The 14,412-nt window shown below is 44.4% G+C and overlaps 1 protein-coding gene across 2 annotated transcripts in view; it reads left to right on the top strand.

Moving 5' to 3' along the window:
* Positions 1-414: 414 nt before the first annotated feature.
* LOC109379858 (CD302 antigen) overlaps positions 415-14,412 on the top strand; it is a 123,291-nt gene continuing 109,293 nt past the window's right edge. For both annotated transcript variants that reach the window (XM_019636832.1, XM_019636830.1), the window contains exons 1-3: positions 415-595; positions 5,962-6,333; positions 11,195-11,365. In XM_019636832.1, the coding sequence (XP_019492377.1) occupies positions 454-595; positions 5,962-6,333; positions 11,195-11,365 (685 nt within the window). In that variant the 5' untranslated portion in view covers positions 415-453. The remainder of the gene's footprint in view (positions 596-5,961; positions 6,334-11,194; positions 11,366-14,412) is intronic.

A 14,412-nucleotide genomic window follows, 5' to 3' on the forward strand; every position in this document is an offset into this window, starting at 1 on the left:
CGCCTTTCCAATGCAGCCATGCAATGAAGAAACCATCCCTGACTGGGGTGCCTAAGGCAGAGAATAAGGTCCTAAGCTGACGGAACCCACCCACCAGGGCGGTGCCAAGTCCCAGCAAGTGCTGTGTCTCCTCGACTTTACTGATGAAGAAGTAGGGTCCAGGGCCCTCATGCCCAGAAGTCTGTGCCGGGCACTGCTTTCTAGCTACACGCTAACTTCCAGCCTCCTTGCAGGTCCCGCCCGTTCAAGGTGCTCAGAAGTCTTGGCGCGTCATCTTCCCGCCTCGGATTCCCGCCCCGTCCCGCCCTGCCCCGCCCACCCCTCCCTGCTCCGGGCAAGACTTGCTAATCTGATTGGCCGAGGGCGGCGGGGGGCGGGCCGCGGGGGGGGGCTCCCCGGGAGCCTAAGGGCAAAGGCGCTGGTAGGGCAGGCTGGGCGCACCGGGAAGGTTGGATGCCGCAGGCGCCCGCGGACCAGGCTGGACTGCTTGGGGGACTCAGGATGAGGACGCGCTGGGCGACCCCTCGCCGCGCGGCGGAGCTCCTCGTGCTGCTCCTCCCATGCTTAGGATTGGCGGAGGCCTCTGTCCGCGCAGGTAACTGCGGATGTGTCCGCCCGCCAGCAGGCTAGAGACCTCGAAGCTGCCGGGGTTGCAGACTTCCCTTGGTTCGGGTTAAGGCTGCGCTCCGGGGTCAGGTCATCTCTGCTTTGCTCCGGGGTCTGAGGCCGGACTAGCGAGCCGAACGGGAGGTCTGGGGTGAAGGTGCCACCAGTCCCCCGTGGCCGGGAAAAGGGCTGGTTGAGGCGTGGCAGGGCGGGGCCTTTCTGGTGCTGAAGGGCAAGGAGTCTACGGCAGGGGAGACCACCGAGTCTTTCCTGGGTGGGACCCGCCTCTTCCTCATCCTCTCTCCTTTAACTTGCTTCCCTGGAGTATAGGGCTCCTCAGCCCCTACGCCCCATCCCGCCCGTCTCGCTTTTTCTGTGCCCCGGTTCACTTTGGACACTCATTGTCCAGAGGAGCTTTCTACCCACAGCGCCAAAGATGAGTAATGGTTCTCCATCTTCACTGTGCCCACGGATGCACGAGAAAAAGGAAGTCAGGTTAAGCCATGTCTTCTAAAGTGACCATGACTCTGTTAGGATGCCCTCCCCCAATGCCTTGAGCAGGGAGCGACCCTTTCCTCTCATTGGCTTATCAGCTCCAAACGATCCCCGTGAGATCGGTGGTCCCACGAGGGATGACAGATAGTTTGCCCGGAGATTTCCTGCCTCTTTCGGCGGAAGCAGGACAGGAACCGACGCTTTTAGTTGATGCTCTGGATAGTGCCTACCCCACCATCCCCCTTGGCACCGACCAGAGTTCACCGAACGGTGTTTGCTTTTACTTTCTCTTTTTGCCTTGGCAAAATGTGTGCGGAGGACTTTGTTTCTTAGTTGAGCTGCGGCTTCACAGGCAATGCGCAATCAGTGGGCAGTCCCCACCCACCGCTTGTTACCTTTTCTGTATGAGGAAGTAAAAGATGTTCAAGGGAGTTTTTTAAAAACTTCACATTGCTCGTGGCTCTTGGTTTCTTTGCAGCTAAACTTAAGAAACTGGTTTAGACATTTTTCAGAGAGTGATGGAAAGGTTTCTCAGACTGTCGGTGACATCACACTGTCTACATCAGCAACCTTTGAGTGGACCCTGCTCTGATTCACACTTCTCCATTCTTTTTGGACCCTTCCTGTTGGAAACTACCAGAAATCCTTTATTGCTGTGAGAATTCTATCCTGCCTGCCCCACAATGCAGGGCAGAAAAATGTCACTGCAACAGCTAACTCCAATCAAAACACTAACCTTTCAGTCCCCAAACTCTTTTAGGCTTTTAGCCTCTACATCTATTTTAGGCTTATCTATTTTTGTCTCCCCCACAGAAGCCAAGATTTCCTTAATTTTTGCAGTATCTACAGTCCCTGGCCTTCCTTATTAACTCAAAGCAAAGAGCACAGGCTTAACTCCATTCTCCCTGCGCTAGGTGCTCTCAGTATCTTTTTTCCTGCATCCTTTCTCACCCTTCGCAGCGACTCTGGTTGGCTTTCTCACACCCTCAGACCAGACTTGTGGCCCGATTCAGGGAAGCACTGGAATTTTGAAACCCCAGCCATTTGGGTAATTTGCTTGGCAGCGTGTCAGCTGCATGATGCTGGTAATGGCATGCACCTCATCATATGTACGCAGCTCGGTTTGTGCAGGTGGTCTCGGTTGCTCAGATGCTAGAGGAGTACCTCCGTGTCCTTGGGGAAATGCCAGTGGCTTAGTTTGCCTTTTTGCCTCCTTAGAGAGCTAACAGCTTCAAGTCAATGAATCGTTCTGGGACTGTTGAGTCTCTCACCAGCCCACACCACCCAATCTGAACTCCATGACTTTCTGACTCCTAGTAGACTGCCATGGACCCAACGGTCACTTCAAAACCTGTGTTTGAGCTGGCCAACACAGTCTTTGGTTCTCTCCTAGTGCACTTGTATGGTGCACACGTGGTAGTGACGTCCCAAAATGCTTAACAGGGTGGGCTGGGAAAGTCCTCTGAAATTAAAAATGCTGCGGTCTTCATCCTCTTGCCTTCCCAAGCATCTCCCTCTCCGTGTGCCTGTGGTTATGAAATGCTGATGTCCAGCTTCTCTTTGGAATGTACAAAGCTCTTTTTAGGGCTTGTAAAACAGGAGTTACTTAATGATCAGACACTAAGAGATAGTTTTCCTTTGATGGTTGTGGAAATACTAAAAATTCATTTTCAATTTATGATAATACTACCTAGCCATGTCCTCTCAAGTACCACTAGAATGTTATATAAAATGAAGCATATGAAAAGTGCTACTAAGAGCAGTGAGGCTTCTTTTCATAAACCTCTGCCTTTTAGACTTGTCCCAATATCATATTTGGAGGTAAACATTAAATTCCATTTAGGACCAGTCTAGTTGTAAACTGAACAAGATGTGATATACATAAGGCTATCAATAAAGAACCTATTTTATAAATTGCTCTGTAATTACCTTTTCAAAGTGTAGTGAATTTCTGAAATATTTTATATATCCTTATTTAACCAATTTTCTAAAAAAGGAATTATTTTCGCACTTTCTTAGTCCTTCTTCCCACTCTTCAAGCTACCATCCCAATAGGGTCACAAGACTGAGGCAGACTGAACAACTCCTGTTCAGGGTAAGGAAAGTTATGGGGAAACATTGTGAAAAGACAAGACTTTCCCTAGCTTGCACATTTGTATGAATGCTTATACATACATTATGTATGAAGGCTAATAACTCGTTTCCTTAAATCATATCAATCATTAATGTCTGTGCTAAGTGACCACTATAGGTATCAAACATTGATATTCCATACTAGGGTAAAAGACGGATTTAGAATGAGGCAGCACCTATCATTATAGATGTTGCAGTTAGGTACAAAGTTTGGCAACCCCTCTTTCACATAGCTGCTCCTTGCTACACAGCTCTCCTGCAGTCTTTCAGAATTGTTACAAGCTTGTCAAGTCCACGTGTCCCAGAAGTAATGCATATAATAAATGGAAAAGGGTACATAATTTTTCTCTTCCAAAGGGTATTTATGAAGCCGCATTGTCACTTATGTCCACATGCTCAATGGATTTGAATGACCCAAAATGCTGATAGAATCAAGTTGTGGGCATCTCTGTTCAAGGACAGCATGCAGTGAATTTAGCAAAGACCTAAATTTGCAGTAATACCTGCAAAACTAGAGACACTGCTATCTGGTGGACATATAGGATGCTAGTTTTGGAAGTATCTTGGATAATTTATGCTGTACTCGTTTCATCTTACATTTGGAGATATGAAGACCCTGGGGAGATTAAGTACCTTCCCTGGGGTCTCCCAGCTAACTGGTGGCAGAGGGAGGTCTTTAATCTAGGACCCCTCATTCCTTATTCCACTGCTCTTTTCACTGGACGAAGAGCCATAGCTAATCCATTGGATTCTGCAAAGGCAACTTGAAAAATCTAGAACGCCACACTGCAAAGGTAGGCCAAGCTGCTGTTTGTCCAGTTCACCTGTTTGGGGTCAAAAGGCACAGAGCAGAGCGCTCAGGAAGGAGAGCACGGCGACTATAGAAAAGGGGAAGTTCCCAGCGTGAGTGGCAGGTGCCCATTCTTCTGCAGGAGCAGACTGCTTTTTTTCCTGCAGGAATTCCTGATACTTTGGAACACAACATTTATTTTAGAGAGGTGAGAGAAAATAAATTTGAAGAGAGGCACATCACAGGTCTGAAAGGCTAGTAGATAGACGTGTGAGAGAAGGACCTTAGAGGAAGTGTGAGTGATACTTTTCTAAGAGAGTACATTTTCCTCTTTTGTTGATTATCTTCCCAAAGTGTCCATAAGGTAGAGAATGGCAGAGTGATGTCCAAGAAGAATGAGGGATGGAGCTGCTATGGCAAACATACTTAGATGCAACCCTAGGCAATATTTTCAAATACAGACTTAAAAGCAGAAATAACAAAGTTCTAAAGGATTTTGTTCCCGTTGTATCTCTCGTTGCTGCTGCTGCTATTTAAAATAAAAAGTTTTATCCAAAGTACAAACTGGACTCAGACTTAATTTTATAGTTATTATTTACATAGGGAAATTTCCCCTCAACTCCTTGGCATGAAAGTGTCTACTTCTGAAAGCGTGTGAATTATGAGACGAGGCAGTTAGTGTTAGTGAAGCTAGTGATTGTGAAACTGGTTTCAAAATGAAAGTGTGTTTTGGGAAGTAAAATTTTACCGGTCCTTCTGTGGAATCCTTTGGTTCATTGATAATAACTATTTAAGTTTGTCTAAACAATTTCAGCTTCACTCTCATCAACATGAAAGTCTGTGCTATAACTTCAAAACATTTTTTCATTGTAAGAGCACTGACCAAATTATTCCATTGTAATTTGTTCTAGCAGATGTGAATCTTGCTCCACAAACTCAGGTGTGTGAGAAACAATGCATTATTTTCATAAAACCAAATACAATTTTATTCCGAGGTCCTTTTTCACCAGGTTAACAGAACTTCAGTTTCTGTTATTACTGAGGTCTTCCCCAGCTCAGGCAGAGCTGCCAAAGGAGCACTCAGGGCAGTCCCTCCCTTTAGCCTTCAGCTTACACTGGGTTATGTCTGAGTTTCCCGTTGTCCAAACCTACTGGGTCTTGAATCTTGTGGCTTAGCTGAAGCTCAGGTTTGGCATCCTTAAGTGACGCACACAGTCAGCCCGGCCTCTCCCCAGAATCCCCCGTCACCTTCCTGGAGGTGCTATGATGGCACTGGCCACAGGTCCTCCTCTCGCCTCCGCCCTAAGAACCCAGAACTCCATTTCCCCTCATCCCTCTATGTAACTATTCTACTTCTGCCCCTCAGAAGTCTCCCCATCTCCTCTGAGACACATTGATGCCATGGGACAATTGACCTTGCCATAGTAAGGTTTAAGCAAGACAAAATTTTCCTGAATAGGCTCTGGATGTTTTTTATTGATTGTAGACACCTGTCTAAAGAAGATGCAAACTAAGGAGCATCTTCATCTCGTTAAATAAGGAGCGAGGGATATTTCATGGAATAACAATAATAAATATACTCTTCTCAGTGTTTTACGTGTATGAGCTCATTTTATCCTCCCATCTGCTGTATGAAGTACTGTTTTACAAGGGAGGAAACGGTTCAATAGCTTGCCCTGATCACATGGCTAACAAGTAGTAGAGGCAGACTATGAAGAGGCAGATGGGCCCCAGGGCACAGGCTGTCATCCCACTCTGTCCTGCACCCCCCACCACCACCACTGTCCGCTGACCTTGTGTAATACATTACAGTTAACACAGCTTAGAGGGTGGGACCAGTCCAGTGGCGCTCAGACCCTCCTCAGCAAGCAGGGGCCAAGGCACAATAGCCACAATTCAGAATCCTGAAATGCCTTTGACTGTCTGTCTCGACTCAGGTAATGACCCATTCACCATCGTCAATGAGAATACGGGCAAGTGCATCAAGCCGCTGAATGACTGGATAGTGGCACAGGACTGTGACGACACCGAGGACATGTTATGGAAGTGGGTGTCCCAGCATCGGCTCTTTCATTTGCAATCCCAGAAGTGCCTTGGCCTGGATATTACCAAACCCACAGACTCCTTGAGAATGTTCAGCTGTAACTCTGATGCCATGCTATGGTGGAAATGTGACCACCACTCCCTGTATGGAGCTGCACAGTCCCGGTTGGTTCTGAAGGATGGACACGCCGTAACAAGTACAAATTCATCTGATTTCTGGAAGAAAGGAGGCTCGGAGGAAAACCTCTGTGCCCAGCCTTACCGGGGTGAGTACTGGAGGGGAACTTTGACTCATGTGTTGTTATGTTTGGTAAATGTGGCATTGAACATGCACAACCGATCATAAATAAAATCATACACTGGTAGTGGCAAGTGAGCTAGCATTCAGTGACTGGTCCTGGGTAGTAACTGTGAGCTACCCCTATGATGTCAGTGCTATTAGCCCCGTTAAAGGTAAGGCCAGGAGAGGTAAGGTGCCTTGTCAGAGATCACACAGCCATTCTGTGGCACATGGGAATTTGAAATCTCTCTGAATGCCTGAGCGTATGTACTTCCTACAATTGCACCCTGAGCTCCAGAGCAAAGGAAAAGTTAGAGTAACAGGAAATCCTTCATACAGGATAAAAGTCAAATCATCTAATAAAGTCAGATCTAGTCTAAGTTAAAAAAGAAGAAGAAAGAAAAAAAATAGGAACTGTTATTCTTCCTTGTCTGCAGATTTTGATAGAATGGAAAACTTTTAAGACTTTCTGGTGGGTTTATTTACTTATTTTTATTTTCGGCATGGCTATCACACTTTGATGTTTGTATTTATGAGTCAGCATTTTAAGAGTGGATTTTTTTTTTTTCTCACAGTGGCTTCCAAAAATGAAGCCTTTGGGGGAGCTGATCTGAACTTTGTTTTGAGCCCAGAGACTGGATTATAAGAAATTTCCAAGTTTAAAAAGAATGAGTAGATTTATTTTTTTAAACCTCTAAACGTAATTAGCTATCACCCTAGCAAATCTTTTTTCATTATGTTGCTCTAAATTATATCAAATGTTGACATTTATATTTAAGTATCCAAGTCTTAACTGTTCTTCCACCTTTGCTCTTCTCTGGAAACCCAGCTTTACAGAGTGTTTCTTCTTCTCTTCAAGCTCATCTAAGCTAAATTGGGCCTCCCAGCCTTCCCCTTATCTGCGCAGGATTTGTCCTGGGGGGAAATCTCTTTCTATTTCTTAGAGTAGATGCAGCTGCCTCTGAGATGTCAGGTTCCACTGCTCTGGGGAAATATTAGAGAATTAAGGATGGGGTTTTCCTGTTCTTCAAGCCTCCACCCTTGAAGAGTTGATGAAGTCTGTTTCTGCTGGCCAGCTTCCTCCTAACCTGAAAAAGCAATTGCTTTAATGGTAAATTTAAATTTTGTGCTATAAAAACCTTTCTCCAACTTGGCAACTAAGAGGAAATATGGAACCAAACAAAATGCCTTTTGAACTGGATTTGACTTGTTTAATTGTATTTGTTCAAGAATCAGAAAGAATAATTTTCTTTGTCTCCTGTCCTTAAGTCTCTTGAGAGACATAGTTGTAATTGTAAATTCCTTCAGTCCCCAAAATGCCTTTATTTCAATGTAACTGGTTTTCTTCATAATCCTATGTGTTTTATGCATTTATAATATTCTTCTGAGGAGGGGGCCCGTGTACTTCACATGGCTGCCAAAGTGATCAGTGGCCCAAAAACAGGTTAAGAATCCATGTAGGGCACTACCCCGGAGAGCGCTAAACAGGCATAAAGTGTTTCTTGACCTTACCAAATACAATATTTGGAACACTAAATTTCCTGCTAAGAAATTTAGAAATTTAGGGCCGGCCGAGTGGCGCGTTGGTTAAGAGCTGGCTTGGGATGCCAAAGGGCCCCAGTTCGGATCCCACATATGAGGGCCAGTGACACTGCCCTCTACAGCTAAGATGCTGAACAACAGCTCAACCTGGAGCTGGGCTGCCGTGAGTGGCTGGCGACGGCATAGGCTGCAGTGGGTTGCTACGGGCTACCGTGTGTAGCCAGCAGCCAGCGTGAGCGGCCAGCAGCCACAGAAACCGGCGACTGATCTGCCTCGCCCGGGAGGAGCGCAATGATGGTTCCAACTTGAGCCAGTGAAGCAACGTCCTCCACAACTAGACTGAAGAACAAAATGACAGCAACTTGTCTGTTCCCCTTCCCCCAATTCCCCAGCGCTATTCCCATCCCCTCAATTCCCCAATAAAAATCTTTTAAAAAAAAAAGAAATTTAGAAAATTTATAAGAAAAGGCACATGTCATTTTAACTGGTCAACACATACCTCAGGTTTTAATTTGCACAGAAGCTAGGACCAAACTTCCCTTCTCTTCTTCGTTCCTCTCTGGGTAACTGGTACCATCCACGTCATATATGGCAGAAATCTGCAAGTTCCCCTAGAGTTGCCCGGCTTTCCTCTCCTGCCATTCAAATTTAAGCAAATATTAAGTCCTGACAATTTTACTCCTCTAAATTTGTGTGGTTCCTTCTTGTTCTTAGGCTAAAGGCTGCTGTCTTAAGTTAGGGACTTTCTCTAGGACTGCTCTCTCAGACTACCCATGTTGGGTCCCTCTCCACCCCCAGCTTATCTAGCTATATAGAAATAAGAAAGATAAGATAACTGAGTCCCAGTAAAGTGAAGTCCAAGGTTACCAAGCTTGTTACAGCAAAGCAACAGCTCAAAACTGGGATTGTGTTCCCCAAATATAGCTACTTTATTTCTCCCTTGGCTTTTGCTGTATAATTGGGTTTTTTTACTCCTGTGTAAGAACCTTGATTTGCCATTGTGTCCTGGGTTGCCTCTCTCCCAACCCCCATCCTGTGTGAGTCATGTTCATCAGAGAAAACTTTAGTTGTATACATTTTATGAATAAACTGCTTTGACTAGCATGCAGATCATTTATATCGTTAAGCTATCTTGGCCTCACTAGCATGCTTCACATTTTGAACATTTGGTGAATCATGCAGAGGAAATGGGCTTTTACTGGCGAGGTGGCTGTAGAACTCCCGAATTTTGAGCAATTCTTAGAAGCCTGCCAACGTCTTTTAACTATGGAAGCTATTTCGTCTCATATTACTGAAAAAAATTATATTCGTTTTCCATGGAAGCACCTCGTGTTTTTAAAGGCTGGCATCCCCATAAATTCATACATTCAGAGACGATTCTTCTCAGGAAAGCCCGTCTCTCTAGCGAAACCCATGGGACTGAAGAGGTCGAGCAGCAGCGAAGAAATGAGTGAGAATAAAACTCTTAGTGGACAGTTAGCATAATTTAGCTGCTGCTGTGGTGGTGGTAGTTATATGCATATCATTCTGCAGGGCGCATTGTGAGCATGACACAGCTTCTTCAAGGAAGCTGGGCTTTGAGCTATGCAACATAACTTGAAACCTGAGAAGGCAGCCACTGATGTCACAAGGTGTCCTTCTATGTCCAGGCCTCTAATCAGAGAGCCAGATCTCCTTCATGTCCATTACAGCTGAGGGACGGAATGCTTCACTTAACTGCTCTGCAAAAATGGGGATTTCACAGACAAGTGTCATACTTGCCCTGCTGAACTCATGGGCTTCTGGTAAACAGCAAGTGAAAGAAATGTACGTGAAAGCATTTTGTATTAGAAACACAAACATGTAGGAGGAAAAACCCTGATAGTTCTGCAAGTAATAGTCATTGTGCTCAGGGACTCTCCTGATAAGTGTTGTAATATGGGAAGAGAAATCGGTCATGAGCTACTGGGAGTTTGGGTATGGTTAAAAAACAAAACGTAAGTAATAAATCCTTATAAAATATAAGGAGAAATTACTCTTTAACAGAAGCACCCTGTTCAGACCATTTATATGTCTAGGAGAACAAAACCTTTAAAGCTTGTTTGCAAATAAAAAATCTAAATTATTCTTACCTTTTGCTGTATTACTGCTTAATACATTCTAAACTATTAAATTAAGTCTCATACTTCAGTTAAATGAACATCTGAGAATAATAAAGGATGTGGAACGAAATACTATCATAAGCACACTTTTATGCAAACCTATGCGCCATTCTGAAGGGCCCTAATTGCCTAGTAATGGGTGATAAAATCTGATTATTATGCTTTACCTCATAACCATTATTTAATCTGTTAATGATGACAGCTTTAAACAAATTAAGGATGTGGAAAAAAGTAACTGAAATAGTTACAGCGTTAGCTGTTCTATAAAAACACCTTGCCAAGAGAACTATTATCACCGTAAGTATTGAGCATTTCCTCTCGTATTTCCAGGCATACTTGAGGTTAGAATAATTTTCCAGTTCCTCTCCGTGCACCAGGGAAAATTATAAAAATGAAAAGCTAGTTCTGCTGCCTCGCTGGCCACCAGCTGGTCCTATGACTGCCCAGGAGAAGCTGGTTCTTCTTTCATACCATGAATGACCATGTCCCGCCCCTCTCCAAAAACGCGCTGAGATCCAGCCGCTAGCTCTTTCTCTGACTTCCTTAAAACCCTGTCTCAATTCTACCACCAGTCTGCGAAGAACAGGGCTATTTGTCCATCTCTCTAACTCCACAGTTAGTTCACAGTTAGTTAATCACCCACCCTCAACGATTCCAGCGTGTTTTTCTGGCCCCACTCCTCCTCAAGAAAAGAAAATAGATTGTAAATTTAATCTCAGGCAGGGCACCCCGTCTGGTGAAGTACTCTCCCAACCGCAGTCATCAGTTGATCCTTAGTGGATCAAGCCACAGTCTTTAGCGCTTCCTCACACCATAATAAATGAAGCTTTACATGGATTATCTCATGGAATCCTCATGAAAAAAAACCTGTGAGCAAAGTACTATAGTTCCTAATCTGCAGATGCAGAAACTGAGGTTAATAGAGGTTGGAGAGCTTGCCCACAGCCACACAGTTGGTCGGTGGGGCAGCCAGCACTCAATTCCAGACCTGAGAAGTGAGCATCCATGTTCTATGTTCCCACACCGTGCAGCCTTTCCAGATATTGTATTCTCATAAGTGAAAACAACAATCTTTCTTTCAAAGCAGTTTTAGAAATTAGTTAGCTGGAACTGATTATCTTGTTGTTAATTCTCCTTTCCTCTATTCTCCGCTCCAAACCACAGAGATATATACCAGAGATGGGAACTCCTATGGGAGACCTTGTGAATTTCCATTCTTGGTTGATGGCACCTGGCATCATGAGTGCATCCTTGATGAAGGTCACAATGAGACATGGTGTGCAACTACCTTAGATTATACATACGATAAAAAGTGGGGCATCTGCTTAACACCAGGTATGTATGGGCTAGTACACTTTATATATGGAAGGAAAAGGATACCCTTTCTATGAGGCAAAAGGGAGAAGGAAGACTCCAAGATGATTCAAAAACGGCTACAACAAATATTATCCTAGATGAGGAGTATATATTTGAGGAAAGAGGGAGAAGTAATGTGTCGCTATGAACTTGCTTTCAGAAGTAGGACAGGAAGAGAACGAAGGCAGGATGGTGTCGTGGAAGACAAACGATGAGGGAGTGTTCTGTAGCACAGACACCGCAGGGAGAGGAAGTGTAAAAGGCATGGGCCGTTAGGAAATTGCTGCTAACCGTTCACAGAGAAGTTTCAAAGACTGGTGGCTGTAGAAGCTGGGTTATAGTGGACCGAAGCGTGAACAGAAGGCGAGTAAGCCTCTTAAGTTTTATGGGAAAGAAAAAGAGAGAGCGAAGGTGGCAATTTGAGCAGGAGACAGGTTGAAGAAAACCTTTTAGGATGGTGGACATTTAAATATGTTTATGGCTTGCAACAAAGAGTGGGGGGAGGGGAGCAAAAGAGACAGATATCCCTGGCCCTCTCAAAATTGGTGCCATTGTTCTCTCTGCCATTCCTATATATTGGTCAGAGCATTTTTTAAAATTGCTTCTTTTTTGAAGCAAACAATTCAAGGTGTTCTAAAGAATTCACAGAGAGAGAGAGAGAGAGAGAGAGAGAGAGAGCAGTTGCATCATTACCTGGTGTATAAATCACCAATCAGGTGAGAGTTATAGGGGACCACAGTACCTGACATGTGGTAGGTACTCAAGAAATGTTTTTCATGGGCAACAAGTTGGGAGAATCTTTAGTGAAGAAAAAGGGACACACGCTCCAGACCTAAGTGAAAATGCTTAATACTTACAGGGCCCTGGTAAGTGTCAGGTCCTGTTCTAAGCACCCAACCTGTATTAACTCATTCAATCCTCACACAACCCTGTATAGTAGAAACCATCATTTGTTCCCATTTTACAGATAAGCACAATGAGGCACAGGGGAGTTAAATCATTAGCCTAATGTCACACAGCTAATAAATTTCAGAGCTAGGATTTAATGCTCTGAAGTCCTTGTCCCAAACAACTATACCATCCTACCTCATTCAGCAGCCAATCTGGTGATTTAGTAAGGCAGATGCCTCCTCGAGGAAAGTTGAGCCTCAAAATGCAGAGTTTTAAATGACTTGAAGAGGTTACACTGAGCCAATGATTCTCAAATTTTAGGATGCAACAGTGTCACTTGGAGAGTTTGTTAAAACACAGATTTCTGGGACACACATCCAGAACTTGTAATTCAATAGATTTAGAGTGGGGGCCAAAGAATTTGTATTTTAATGAATTCCCAGATGCTGCTGCTGATGATGATCTGGGGGACCTCACTTTAATAATTACCTTTTTAGGTAGAGGCATGGGTTTTTCAACACTTAGAACCTGTTGAAAGATTAAAAAGACAATATTTGCTTCAGCCATAATTAATAACAAGCAGAGTTTGGTCAACCAGGCACCAGTTCATTTAAATCTCACTATACTCTGGATAAGAAATTTTAGATGTACCAGGGAGGTTAGGGGTTCTCCAGTGCAAACCCCCACTTCTTAGGTGAGGGGCAGCAGACCCAGACTGATGAAATGAGCTGTCAGGGTCAGCCCCCACTCATGTGGAGCCTGGTGGCGATCCCAGGATTCCTGAACCTTATACCCCAATGGGTTTATCCCACTCTGCCTTGACTGGCTTGCGTCTCAATGCCTTTAGCCCCCTTTGAGCCATGGAGGGAGGGTTGTTAATACATTCATATGACTTCCAGAGTTATTTTTATAGAAGAAGCAAGACTGGGACTTTTTCAAACCTAAGGACTGCTAAACCATGGAGGTTTTATTTTATAGCAAACACACTGCCATTCCACTGGAAGCTTCTGGATTTACAAGTATAGGGCCTCAGGGAACCTTTAGGCAATATACTTATAAATCCACCTATTTTGTTTTCACCAACTGTCACAGCAACCTCTGTTGTTATTTAGGCCATTCAAAAGTGGCCAAAGGAGCAGTGTTCTGAATGGCTGAATTCAGAAGATCAATAAGACCAGACTTAGAGAGCAGTGCTCTGATTATAGCTCTGCCACAAACATCTCTACATCTTTGTTCCCATCTGTGAAATGAGGACATTAGCCTTCCAGTTTGAAAGGCCATGTGATGTGTGGCTGGTTATGGGAGGCCCTTTCAAAAACCCCAGGGTGAAGCCTAGGACACACTTGATGTAGCCTCTGGTAGAGAGCACATGGGAGTCTCTGAGTATATTTTTGAATCAGGTGTATTAGCTAGGAAACAGCTTGAAGGTCTTTTGCCCGAAATGATACATGCTTTTTAAATATTTGTTAAAGAAAACGATATGTACATTATATAATGAATTATATGTTTGTATACCTATGCACACATGTACATATACCTATATAATGATAATCATATATTAATTATATATATATCATATATTAAATCATCTGTTAAAATATTAAGAAGAAACTTTCACTGAGTTTCCCAAGTAACGTAGCCAGTTGGGCTCGAAATCTTGATGAGCACTTAAGCAGCATGTCTGCAGGCTGTGGGAAAACGCCTCTGCAGCCTGACGCCATCTTCACGTGAGCTTATTATCTCAGGGTTTTAACAGTGTGAGCACAGTGGAAGACTCCTACCGTTAGGCAGAGGGCAGGCATGGGCTAAAACATGGCCTCGTAATTGATAGGGGATAAAGGGAGAGGGGAAGATAGGAGAGTGGAAGCTTTACCCAGCCTGAGTCATTTGGGGTCCTGTGACTTTAAATTCCTTGTGTAACCAAAGAATCAAAATGTGGTCTAGTCAGGGGCCGGCACAGTGGCGCGATGGTTAAGAGCTGGCTTGGGACGCCAGAGGGCCCCAGTTCGGATCCCTCATATGAGGGCCAGTGACACTGCGCTCTACAGCTAAGATGCTGAACAACAGCTCAACCTGGAGCTGGGCTGCCATGAGTCGCCGTAGGCTGCAGCCCCTGCTGCAGTGGGTTGCCATGG

This window comes from Hipposideros armiger, unplaced genomic scaffold (genome assembly GCF_001890085.2).
Source record: "Hipposideros armiger isolate ML-2016 unplaced genomic scaffold, ASM189008v1 scaffold_30, whole genome shotgun sequence".
Lineage (NCBI taxonomy): Eukaryota > Metazoa > Chordata > Mammalia > Chiroptera > Hipposideridae > Hipposideros > Hipposideros armiger.